General features: G+C 32.7%; 1 protein-coding gene across 6 annotated transcripts in view; it reads right to left on the bottom strand.

The window, feature by feature from the left end:
* The window catches only part of LOC106464172 (myocyte-specific enhancer factor 2C-like), a 169,503-nt gene that overhangs the window by 10,155 nt on the left and 145,152 nt on the right, over positions 1-14,196 (bottom strand). For all 6 annotated transcript variants that reach the window (XM_022391866.1, XM_013924293.2, XM_022391863.1 and 3 more), the window contains 4 exons: positions 10,532-10,721; positions 7,011-7,214; positions 5,298-5,465; positions 4,712-4,856 (listed from right to left, as the gene is read on the bottom strand). In XM_022391866.1, coding sequence (XP_022247574.1) covers positions 4,712-4,856; positions 5,298-5,465; positions 7,011-7,214; positions 10,532-10,585 — 571 coding nt within the window. In that variant the 5' untranslated portion in view covers positions 10,586-10,721. The remainder of the gene's footprint in view (positions 1-4,711; positions 4,857-5,297; positions 5,466-7,010; positions 7,215-10,531; positions 10,722-14,196) is intronic.

Raw genomic sequence — 14,196 nt, 5'->3', positions numbered from 1 at the left:
GTGTGTGTGTGTGTGTGTGTGTGTGTGTATATATATATATATATAATAGTGTAAAGATGACATTCAATAAGCAGAAGATACATATACCAACTTGTGTGTGTGTGTATATATACATATGTATATTTACCTGTTAACATCAAAGTATGACATAACTCGCAATCTTTTTATTTCTTTTAATTTAATTAACAGAGATGCTGAAAAATTAAAATATTTCGTACTTAAAAAAAAATTAATGATGTGGTTTGATCCTGGCACTGACAAATATATAGCTGTAAAAAAGCACATTTGTTTCTGTATTTTGTGACCATGTCCTTTATTACAGCCATTCCACTCAAATACATTGAGAAGTTACCAAAAAACAGTAATTTTTAAAAGTGGTTCAACTTGCATAATCAATTCTTTTGTTTATTTATACAATTTATCCCTCAATTTTTCTTAACCAACTGCTACCCTATTCCTACAGTTCTTTTAGTGTACTTACACAAATTTATCTTTAAAATATAGAAATCTGGACACACGTAGAATCACAGAGCCAAAACTGTGATCTTCACGCAAGGTAAATATAAGATTCAGAGTTTACTTATTACTTTTTTTCCAGCAGCCTGACAACTTATCAGTATTGTTTCCTTTTGCACCTTCACCAACTCATTTAAGCTGGTATTGATATTATCAAGTAATGTTTGCACCACATCCTACTGTCAAATTTTCCTATACAATGGGTTCATTCTTGTTTTTGGTTCGGATGATTTATATAACAAAGCCATATAGGCTATCAGTGTCAAATAACTGGTTATATTTGGTATATTTTTTAAACAACTAATCAAAAAATAAAAGTATAAAAATACAATATATAAGACAATGTTTTTTATTATATGTGAAAAGATGGTTAAAAAAAATTAAAATGCCTATTGCCCATAACAAATTAAAATATGGTCAATCCAGACATTTTTATCGTGCCTCTAAGATGGTGCCTTTACTTAGTAACGTAGTGACAGTTTAAAAGTAAGTTGTGGAAAATTGTCACATTGTTCCTTTGTAAAGAAAATAATGTGTAAGGAAACTCTGGCCAATGTCGAGCCATGTGAGGACAACTTCCTCCTTTCAGTTACTCCCCCCAGTGGCACAGCGGTATGTCTGCAGACTTATACTACTAGAAACCGGGTTTTGATACCCCTGGTGGGCAGAGCACAGATAGCCCTCTGTGTAGCTCTGTGCTTAATTTCAAACAGTCCCCCAGCGGCATAGCGGTATGTCTACAGACTTACACCACTAGAAACCGGGTTTCGATACCCATGGTGGGCAGAGCACTGATAGTCCTTTATTTAGCTTTGTGCTTATAACAAACAACAACTTTTAATTACTGCACAAACAAGATATCCAATCAGCTTGTTGTGCTGTTGCTCACCCTAAATCATGTGCTAAGTGGTGAAAAGCCTTGCTTTGATGACAGACTTGAAATCCAAGCAAGGAACATACAAAATTGCCAGAGGAGGTCAATTTAGCTGTGGTGTCGGCAAGCTTATTCTCTTAGATTCCAACGTGGCCAGGAATACGAAATAGAAAAGGATAATAGTAAGAAATGAACTACTTATTTCTGAACTGGGGACAACTGATATTAAGCAATTCCAGGGCCTTCAAGAAGCTAGAAAAATTGGCACAGGTTATACAGTTAGTGTATTACTTAACTTTTACATGGTCCAGAGCAAGTAAGACTATAAACAACTCAACAGTAAGAAAAAAATATGTAGACAAAGGCCTGTAAGCATCTACTGCACTAAATCACGAAAGAGCCTACAGTTGCCAGATTTCAAGCAATCTGTAAATGTGGGAATGGAAGGATGGCTGGATAGGTGTTCATTAAAGAAAAGTTGTTGCTTTTAGCTTGGAATACACAAGTTCTTCAGGCGACTCAATGCAAGATCACAGTTTGGTTGGTAACAAGCCATGGTGGGGTGGGATAAACACCAAATTCAACACAATCATCCAGTGCCAGACCCAACCCAAAAATTAAAAATAGCAGATTATTTATTCATAAAAATCATAACCCACTGAGACATGAAGACAATCTGCCAAATGGAATAATGTGGTAGTGACTGGACTTTTGAAGCATATTGAAAAGAAAGTTCAAATGTTTTAGGTCGGATAGAGGTTCATAGAACTCTTTGTAGAAGCTCTGGGCTAGAGAAGCATGGTTAGCCCCTGATGATGCACAGGTTCCAATATCTTCAGTATAGAGTTCCTGGCTGAGGCATACACCAAAGACCTGATGTGAAGAGTAAAAGACAGTATATACCAAATAGAAGTCATAAGAACTTTACTGGGACACCACAGGAATTCACACACCTCTAACATGGAGTTCAAGATTGAAGGGAATTTCCTGGTGGTAGCAAAAATGTTTGCAAACAGTTTTAGATGACAAAAATTTGGAATCATTTGCAATGGTCTATTTGCATACGTTATTGAGGGCAGTTTGGAGCTGCCTCTTAATGAACCTAATATTTGATGACTGACAGGAAATCTGAAAGTCATCAATGTAGAGACCATTTGGAATTATTGGTCATAATGCTAAAAAATATGGCACTCATGACATACCTGCATACACTATGCTCCTATGTGAACTTTTAAGATAATCTTTATACCACATAAACCTGGAATGATCTCTCTGCTAAAGAAATTACAGATAAATAGTCATACTAAACATCCAAAAGGAGTTCTATAAGATACCAAACTTTTACATAGTATCATAAGCCTTCTCAAGATAAAAGAAAACAACAAAAATAAAAATATATGCTTCGTCTTAAGATAGACTTCATTGCAAGTCAATCAATTGTTTGTTAAAATGGAAGATATTTCAAGTAACCCAGGTACTTGATTTTTCTTGGTATTAAAGTTATTTCATATGAATAAAAAGATGAAGTAGTGGTATAAATAAAATAAGGTCAAAGTATTTCTTAACTTTATTAAGGACAGTTATTACAACACTAATTTCCAATGATAATAATGCCAGTTCTTCTGCTAGAAGGGCACGAGGAAATATGCTAGCTGATCAGCAATGCTACTCCCATCTCCTCATGGTAACTAACCTGTCCTTGGGCATTAAAAAACCTATTGAATGGTGATGGAATTGGTACACTTCAGATACATCTCCTGTATGAAGATACAGATATAATGACACAAGTCAATTAGAGCCTTGATATCATCTAGATTAGAAAGAAAATCTTGCCAGCAAGCTACAATCAACAAATTTCAGAAATATCTACTGCAAGAAGATACAATTAGAATAATATAAGTCAACCAGAGCCCTGATATTATCTTGGTTAGAAAGAAAACTTTCTCAGTACTTCCACTGAATAAAAATGAATATTTTCACTAGAGTCCTAACATAAAATGTCTCTAATGGGAAACAAGTATAGATGAGTGTACCCCAACTGAAGCATAATGCATAGCAGAAGCATAGCTCTGCTTTATAACTGGTGAGGACAGATTATGTGCCTCACAATAAGGCATGTGACAGAGCATCTTAAGATGTTGCATTTCTTGTTCATTCTTTCACTTTGGACAAGATCTGGGGTAAAAGGTACAGTTTATGTACAAATACTACTATAGCAGTCTTTACCACCAAATTATGCACTGGCTGGTGAAACATCTGAACATATTTGTGATATATGGCCACACATGAAAATCCAAATACCCCAGAAGACCGGATGTTTCTCATTCTAACTAATAGAAACCTGTCAAACAAATGTAACCCCTGATCTTTCATCGTGGAGAAAATTTCCTCCTTCAGGATGCCAAGAAGATTATTCATAGTAATCACTATCCTGAAGGAGTTCAGGGCATTATGGTGGACAACCTCAATACAGATCACCCCAAATCAAGGAGATCCAGCAAGTTCCTCTAAATAGAGCTGGGCAATTAATTCAATCAATTACATTGAATAGTATTATGCAAAATAGTCAATTAATCATTTAATGTCATGAAAATAATCAACTCTTATTACTGTTCTTGACTATTCCAACTATCCAGTAATCAAAATTGATTAATTCAACATCACAAAAATAGTCTATTAATCAAAATTAGTGTTTCTGATTATTCCACCTATTCAGTATTCAAAATAATGACATGATGATTTTTTTATTATAATTTTTGACTAATGCAAGTTTGTTCAACTTAATCAAAATTAGAGTCATCACTCATGAAAATAATAGACTATCTAAAATTAGGGTTTCCAGTAAATACTGTTATTGAATATTACCAGTTATTTAAGAAATAGAAATATTGGAATTATGTTTGTTTATTGTTAAACACAAAGCTACAAAATTGGCTTTCTGTGCTCTCCTTACTGCATTATAAAATTTTTGTAAATCTTATATGAGAATAATCAATTAGTTGAATGTAATCAATTAAAGAGCTTGTTAATTGATTAGCAAATGCCACTAGTTGCCCAGCTCTACCCTCTAACCCTTTCTGGATTAAAAGAAAAAAAAAGTGAAATTCTACCCAAAATTTTATTACATAAGAATGAGGAGAAAGTGAGGCACAAATGGTGTGGTGAATTAAGCAGGATCATCAATGGAGACCTACAAGGGGATGTTCTACACTGTTAAAAGTAAAACATGTTAAAGACAGTGCAGAAATGGCAGATTTTCTGGACACTATACCCAAATATAATTACCAGTGATAGAAACCTATTAGACAAGAAAAATAGTACCTGAAGAACTTGGACATGGACTGATGCGGGAGTGTGGTGATGGCTGCATCAGAGTATTCTCTTGAGCTGGATATGGAGAGGTACTGACAGACATTGTAGCAGGCACAGAGGCCAGATGTTGGTTAAGTGTTGACGACTGGGTTGGCTAAAATATAAAAGAAAAATAGAATGAGAAAGAATTAGTTTTATTAGAAGACATTAAGGCAAAATATCCAAAACAGATTTCATAAAAAACTTCCTGAATGAATGCCTGTGCTAGTTTATTTTCCATAAGAAGCCAAAGAGAGACGTAAACACCGAAAAATATCCAAACATTTTCGTATTCAAAGGAAGTTTTACTGAACTGTACAATGAGAGAAATTTCTTGTATGATAGGTAAAAATACTTTACATGGAATATTTTTTTTGATTAACAAAAATTAAAAGCCATATAACAGAGAGGGAGATTTTAATTACTGGAGTAGGTGCTGATCACAAAAGCACCTCTTGATAGGGAGGTAATTTTTCATCTAAGTATGTAATAAATAAAAGAAATGCTGTATACAATGTACTCTTATCTAAGATTTTGAAATATTTATAGGTTTTACCCTGTTTTCATTCAGCTGACCACTATTCTTCTGTATCATTCGCTCAAATTCTTCATTAATCTTACTGAATTTATCTTCTGATCGTGGGGTGAGGGAGTACTGGTCTGAATCTGGCTCAGGGCTTTCACATTCGATACTGCCACTTTTATGTTCCTTTTTGCTTAGAGCCTATAGAGTTGTTACATTCAAGTTCAGGATTAAATATACTTGATAACCAAACTCATACAAGAAAATGACTTAACTAACAGAAACACAAACTCATGTCATAATCTAGGGTTAGACTAAATACAAAATTATAATTCGGATCTTAAGCAATCCCTAACTGAAAAAATATTTTCATTACAATGTTTTTTTCAGGATGGAGAAAAACTGGTGTAATTGAAAATACATAGATTTAAAGCTTATTAAAGTGTATATAATGTTTATTGCAAACCATGTTTTTCTTTTTAAACAAGTGTAACTTTTCCCAACTTAGTATTGTCTAAAAAAAATCTTTAAAACATTTAAATATTAAAGGTTGGAAGAGGCAGATCTTCTTCATGAAAAAATTAACTGGGAAGATTTTCAAAATCTGATCCTAGAAAAGACCCTATAAACTAATTTGTATAGAGTTGATTTTATAAAGAGGTTAGTCTTTAGAAATTACATAGTTTAAAAGTTTTGGATAACAGTTATTAATAAAAATTTTTAAATCTGTAATAGTTGTTCAGACAGATATTCCAGAAAAATGAAAGAGCAAATGACCTTTTGTCACATGACTTCTGCTTGTAATAAAAGCACAATTTCACCTTAGATACATTCTAAGAACATTTTATTTTCACTAAATAAATTTGCTGTTGTTCCCACCCTTAAGAAAAAATATTTTCTATGAAATTAAGAAATGACTAAGTGGACTGGCTTTAAGTTTTTGTTTTCAATTTAGTTTAGAGGATGGAACAGCCGAGGTGGACCAATAGGTCCCATGTTGTCCCAAAATGTTACTTTATAGTAAGTTTTCATCATTATAACTATCACAAAGTACAAGATAAAGGATAATATTTTCCTCAATATCATTAATGAATACAAAAAAAAACTATTCTTTTGCACACATTTGTTTTGATATCAATAAAATTGAAATTGCATACAAAAAATTTGCTTTTACCTATATAATACAATTCAGTTTCTGTGTGTCACGTAACTCCTAAACCACTGTCCGCATCAATTTCTAAATCATACAAAGGAACTGTCTTAGTCCCGAGGTTTGCACTGAGGTAAAATCTTTCACCCCACCCCTTGGTAAACCCATGAATTTCCCTAAAACCACTTCTCCTAAACTTCTGGACTCACTGACTTCTAAGTGGTGCCAAACAAATCATCTCAGCCCCAAAATTTGCACAAAGTTAAAATTTTTCCCCCAACCCCTTAGGGAACACGGGTATTCAGCAAAAACACTTTTATGGAGATTCCCCAAAAGCACACCCCAAATTTGGCATTGATTTACATTAGAGCACGTAAATAAGTAGGTCTACTAATTACTGATCATAACTTGGTTAAAGAAATCAAACTTGCATTATAGCTGCAATGATTAAACTGAAAGAGTGCAAAATAGTAGTTCAAGCATTAAATTTTCATTATAGTGGCCCTGTAAATGTGGCCCATAGGCCCACAAGTTTGCTAGTAACAGCAAACTTTGTTTATAATCATTAAAATTATACTTAAGTGAATAACACTCACATCAATGATATCACTGTTGGTTCTACTTTCATGAGGTTCATTATATTCAGTATACTTGAGTAACACCTTATCCATATCAGTACTAGCATACTGAAACAGCTTGTTTGTACCATTAAAGATAATCAGTGCTATCTCACAATCACATAGCACACTCAGCTCATAAGCTTTCTTCATTAACCCAAACTTCCTTTTTGTGAAGGTCACCTGAAAAAAGAAAGTTAAAATTAGCAAGTGATAGATCAATATTAAAAAAACATTCAATAGTAAGGTCACCTGAAAAAGAAAGTTAAAATTAGCAAGTAATAGATCAATATTAAAAAAACATTCAATAGTAAGGTCACCTGAAAAAGAAAGTTAAAATTAGCAAGTTATAGATCAATATTAAAAAAACATTCAATAGTACAAGAAATTGTTCTGTATACTTAAGCCATGATACATACAAAGAGCTGTGCTATACACAGATGGATAGAATCAAAAAAGGAAATAGTTGTTTCTGTTGATGAAAATCTTACTACTAACAAACAAATGTATTACAGCAAGATAAAATCTAGAGATAAAAAGAAATGATTAAAGTTGCTGTAAGTGAAAAAGATTACACAGTCAATATTTCAACTAACAGATCTTCATCTGGTATTTGAGGTTGTTTGGCTGAAACATTGACCATAGGTTTATTTTCCCTTACAATCATTTTAACCAGTTCTTTGTATTTTTCGAAGAGCTATTTAACCTATTTCATACCTATCATATTTACTTGATGATGAAAAAAAAGAAAAGTGATATTACAAGATTTCTCAAAAATAATGTCTACACCAATTCTTAAATTCTCAGTTAACTGATAATTTCTCTTTTATAATATTTTTTTTGTATTTGTGGTAATTCATTTTTGATGCACAGCTGGTACAAAAGTATTATCTGCAAAAGAAACTTCTAAGTGTAAAATTGCAAAAATACTATTTACATAAATAAACTTTTCTTACCTTAGATGACATTTTATTGAGTAAATATCAGACATTCAATACAAAGTGTGTTTTGAACTTTACTGTCTCTATAAACCAGCCATATACAACTCCTAACAGAAGATTTCAAACTATTTTCCAATTCATCAAGTATTTACAGGAACGTAAACAGAAATATTTTTATGATTTAGATAATTATTCATTTAAGAGCTGAAAATAAACTACCTGGAATGTCTAAATACAGAGGAGTTTTAAAAAGTCATAACTTATCTGTTTTATTATTAAAAATAAATAAATATGCAAAAATTTATGTGTTTAAATAAATAAAGTATATTGTATTAACATGATAAAGTGACCCTTGATAGAAATGAAAGATCAAAGCATTCAGTGAATAATATTTAGTATGAATAAAAACTTAGGTTTAGTCCTTTCCTTTCATATTTAGCTTAACTTATGTGATTATATGATTTCATTACTGTCTACATGACTTTTTCCTTCAGTCATGTCAAAGCCAAGTTTTCTTCATTATATAAGTACAGAGAAAATGGTTATATCTGTTCCTAATTAAACTTAGAAAAGACACATACCTTTAATAAATAACTTCAAACTGATTATAAAATACGCCTCACAGATAAATCTAAAGAATCATTCTGGCTTTGTCTGAAACCCTTTTATGGTTGTTCTGTGGGAGTGTACAGACAATTTCATTTGTTATGGTTTGTGAGCTGTTTACACCTTACTTTTACACCTTTAGTGATAATATAGTTCAAAAGATATTTCAGTCTTTACCTTAGGTCCCTAGTATTCAATTTTCATATTAACTATTGAGTTAGATTTGATCTCTTTGCACTGGCCAAATAAGAAGACCACTAACACATAGAAAAAGATTAAACAACTCCTCGAGAACCATCAAAAAGAACTTGGAACATAAATCGCCCAACAACTAACAGTATACTACAGCTCCTTCCAATCATACAAATTCAAAGCAGGGTTACCTTCTCTATACCATAGTTACCTGCAGATTGTCACTGTGCCATATCTCAGCTAAGTATCTTGCAGATGTAGTACCACCATTAACAAGTAAAACAGTGGTCACAATGACCTAACAAAATACACTAATCAGCTTTGATGCCTCCAACTTATTAACTAATAAATGAACCTTTGAAACACTACAGATATTCTGGCAAGAGCTTCAAAATTATAAAACTCAAAACATGCACCCACTTACAATCTCCACAATAACAGAAATTATAACCTTCTATATCAATAAAACATACTTCCAACATGAAGATAACCATAGGCTCTCTCCTGTCAACACTCCTCAGTACCTCCACATAAAGCATTTTGAAGTTAATACCCTTTAAACTGCCACTCAAGTCCCAGTATTTGATTAAGATATGTTAATATATTTTTAATAGGACCACACAATGAAAAAAACAAAAACAAAACCACCTGAAAAGATAACATCCATCAATACAATTCACAGTAGAAATTGAAAAAGGATAAAATTACATCCTCAGATGCATGGGCATCTGCAGACATGAATAAACATTTCACATACATATGCTAAATGAATAAAGAAATAAATATAATTCTTATTTTCCAGTGGTGGTGGTGGTGGGGGGATATAAACTAACTAATATCTAATTATAATAATGAAGAATAGTAACTGATTTAATAATTAGATTTAAATGGTTGTATAGGCTACTAATCATGATAACGACTGATACCTAAGTGCTATAACTTTACTGCAAGTAGTAAAGTTTTAATATATATGTGTTTTTTATATATTTACATAAGACGACTGTAGATTGTTGCGCCCTCTTTCGTCTTCTACTGGTGGCATCATATATTAGGTTAAAATACTTCTTTTTAGCTCTAAACCAATGTACTAGCTGTAGATGAGTGGATACATTCTTGTCAGAGTTTAAGCTGCAAAAAAATGTTTTTCCAAGTTTTGTTTTTTAACAGTTATGTTATTTTGTTATCAGCGGAACAAATTTTAGTCGTGTCAGGAATTAAACAAAAAACACTTCATAGGGGACTTAGCTTTTTCTTTTCTTTACAAACAAATTATTGTTGATGAATATAGATGTTTACAGTTATGTATCAACTTTCTCTTATCATGCTATGTCATAAACTTCTATCTTATCGAAACGACGTTAATTAGCAATGAGTCCAATTGGTCAACGTCCAAGTAATCATATCAAACAATGAACTATGTGTCACTGTTTAAAAATATGTTACTACTGCAACGAAAAGATAAACACTTACAATAAATGTGACGATTTTGTTGTGAAGTCAACAATATTTAAAACTTTAGTATTTTATCGCTTAATGATTTTATAATAGATAATTTTGGCAATCTGATACATTAAACAAAGCCCTAATAGTATTCAAACTTTGAGACAATGTTTTAAAACAGCTTAGTAGAAATGAATTACATCAAAACAGTTCAAAAATATATAAAGCAAAAATACAGTTACTAACAAAATGTATTCAACCAGATAAGAAATATGGGATAACGTTAACTTAAGTTCTTCCCTGAAGAAAAAAGTTATCTACCTGTCGGTTTCGTTCATCGGTGATCCGAGATATTTGAATTTTCTTGCGGCCCATACTCGGCGACAGTTTAAAGCAGAAAGGAAAACGCCCAAACGAAAAACCTTTCCGAGTGTTGCTTTTTGTTGACTTAGACGGTGGTTGTCTCTAGCACGTTAGGAGTGTAACAAACGTCTCGAAAACGGGAGTTTAACTGTGGAGAAACAACGCATGAGAAACGTACATTTACAAGCTAAAACTACTTCTCCAATAACTACAAAACATTATTTTTTCTGTACAAAATTTTATTGACAGACAATTAGATTGATAATTCTGCGAATTCTGTACTAGAAAGCATAAACTGCAAGATAGTTTTTACGGGTTACGTTTGTTTTTCACTTACCAGAATACTGTATAACACTAGAAATACATCACTATGGTTCACCAGTCTACACGCATTTATTACAGTATCAGCACATTTAAAAAAACAGAAGGCGTTCTAAAATACACTTTGTTTTGTACATCAAAGAGTTTTGATATAAAAAGGAAAAGTTTCGATTATTCTTCAAGCCAGTATAAGTAAAAGGCGAATATAGTTTTAATTTCAGTTCAAAATAAACTATGTTTAAAAACAAATCAAACTCGAATACAATTAATAGTTAACAGCTATTTATGAATAAATAAACAGGAATAAATAAAGTGTTGGATACACAAAATACTTTTAACAGCGTGTCTTAATAACAAATTATGTCTTTATAGTATGTTACAATAGCAACTGAACGTTTAAACTGTACCTTGAATTGTTCTAATTTGACTCAAATCCTAATATCTTTAACAATTTTGTACAGACATGATGAAGCTGAACAACTCAAAAAGGCAACGCATCATAAACTCCACGAAGCGAAAGGAAGATCTACTAGATATTAATTAAATTATAAATATCAATTCATGTGAATATGACTGAAAATTTTCATTTTTTTTTCTGAAAAGGTGGTGTCCATTTACTTGTGACCATGCTGTGTGTATATATATTTTACTTTCAGGTATACTGAACAGGTTATGTTGTTGTAGATGCTAGCTAGTCCATAAATTTCGCGAAACAGACGTTTGATGAACAAGTAGGTGAATCCACCGAAACATACAACAGCTGCTTGATAATTTGGGGGGGGGGTATTTCGCTGAGTATTGAACGGTCTAGATAGTTTAAATTTTTTCGTATATATTACATATTCGAGCTTTACGGAAAAAAAAAATCTATTAATACTTAATACTATCTGCTGCCAGAGCGATCCAGGTTTGATTCCCGAAAGTATACATCATTAAAAATATTTCTTTAGATACAGCGTCGTAAAACTATTATATCTCAGTGTCAGTTTAACACAGGTTCTAACATCAAATACAGGTATATGTAAGAAAATAACATCTTTAAACGTTCTACGATTTATGCTTCAAAATTTAGATTGTTGAAACACCTACACAACAGGTCAGTTGTTAGCATATAAACGGGTCGGGCGTGACTTACAGTGGTTAGCGTGCCAGGGTCAAAAAGATAAAAGGTCAAAAGCTCAACCCGCGATATACAGCTGAGAGGGCATTATAACCGTGACAGTCAATCCCATTATTTCATTGAACGTTCAAGGTTCGAGCTAAGATAAGCTGCTGTGCGGTTCTGCACTTTCGGCTGAAGAGGCGTTATAAATGTGACAGATAATCACTTCATTTGATTAAAGATACCGGAGTAGACGGGAATGCTTCTGACTGACCGGTTGTCCTACCGTTTGTCAGTACCTTAGGATCTCTCTCTGAACTAGCCTGTGAGCGCATCAAGTACCAATCATGTTAAAATTACCAAATGCGGACATATACACATGGGAAAAAGAATGTCAAAAAGAAATATTGCAAAAATTAACCACGTCAACAATATAACACATCTTATAAATGTGGCTCATTTAATATATACTGCACATAGGATTAAAGTACTCATCTGACGGCTGAATTAATAGATATGAATCTTATTTTTTCATTAATTGCATCTTCAGTGCGTCACAGACCAAAGAAAGATGCAAGATGCCAGTTCGCTCACGTTTGGAGTTTACCTACTGCCAATTAAAATTATAAGTCTATAGTATTTCTTATCACTGATACTATAACGACTGGTAAGTGTGAAAGGATAAAATCTTTCCTCTTATCTGCTAATTAGAAATCAAAGTTTTAATTACGTGATTATAACCAAATTATTGAAAACAAAAACAAAAGAGACATAAAAATTGACTGAATACGTTAAAAACCCAGATTCCGCTGACATTTTTAGCGAAGCATTTTTGTTTTGCCCGATATTTTAGCTAGGTGGCGATATCAAGAACAATGTTTACCTTGGAAGAACTTTAAAAAAAAAACATTCCAAGCTACAGAGAAGCTTAAAACATAGAGAAGTAAGCCTTGTGACGTCAATATGGTAACCGTTTGAAATTGGATTGCATGTTTTATTTGATTTAAGAATGATATAAATGCCAGACCTATTGTGTTAATTTTCATCTCCAGTAAACTTTACAAAGAAACATATAAAGGGGTCTGGAACATAAAGACGGGTCAGTTTCTTTATTTTCATGTTAGGTATCTCCTGTACATTACGCTTTGGTTAATTCTAAAATTACAGATGGGAGTTATATTTCATCACCTATAAAATAAAGTTCTTAATTATTTATGCATCAAATTGCTTGTGCTTCTATAACTTTATTGATCGCCAGGTCCCTGCTAACATGCGTCACACATCAGAAAACAAAACAAGAAAAACAATATTGCAATTAATTCCGCTAATTACTGTTGTGGTTCGCTATGTTTTTATACAGAAAATACGTGATTTCACCCTATTTCTATGGTCAGTTCTTTACATCATGTGTTGTGACAGACAAAAACAAAATGCTATGTACTGTGAATGGCAGAGAATAGTTTGAAAACAATGGTTAAGTTGAGTATTAAAGACAATAGTACTTGATTGGTAACTATATTCGTTGTTGAAAAAAAACTACACAAAACCTTCCGGCAACACACTGTCGTGGACGTTTTCAGACAATTCCGTATTTTAATTGAAAATTAAAGTACCTCACTATACAGAACTCTGTAAAAAAAAAAAAAGTTCCTGATATGTGCTACCTGCGCCTTTTTCGTAGTTTTACGGATTTTATCCATGGCTTCTTTACACTGTAGTTCAAATTAAAGCAACCCGTTGGAACGAAATGTTTCCTTGATAAGTGTACGGATCAGCCATGCCTTTACTACTAATGGCAGTTTGTTACGTGACGATCTTTTCAAAGGGCAGAGAATCGCTAACACGGAAGTGTTTAAAGCTCGAGAGTGTGTTTGTAAGTAACCGGTTTTGTTTGTTTGTCGAAATGTTAAGAGCAACGAGAAAATTTCTCAACTAAGGTCGTGCGCACACAAGTAAATTCATAATTTCAGATTTAGTGGGTGGTAATTGATTTCACAAATGTCTATACACACACTAAGATACTTTAATTAAATATTCTAACACCTACGATATCACGAAATCAACAATACGACTGAAGTCAGTGGATTGATGACGAGTATCGTTTGGGGAAAAATGAACGACATTTGGAAGTTAAGACTAAATCTAAAGCACATCATTGAACAAGTTGAAAATTATATGTCTGAGTTTCACCAAGTACGTG

The sequence above is a fragment of the Limulus polyphemus genome, unplaced genomic scaffold (assembly GCF_000517525.1).
Source record: "Limulus polyphemus unplaced genomic scaffold, Limulus_polyphemus-2.1.2 Scaffold1578, whole genome shotgun sequence".
Classification (NCBI taxonomy): domain Eukaryota; kingdom Metazoa; phylum Arthropoda; class Merostomata; order Xiphosura; family Limulidae; genus Limulus; species Limulus polyphemus.
Note: the sequence above shows the minus strand (reverse complement) of the source record. Positions and strands in the feature narration are given on the sequence as shown.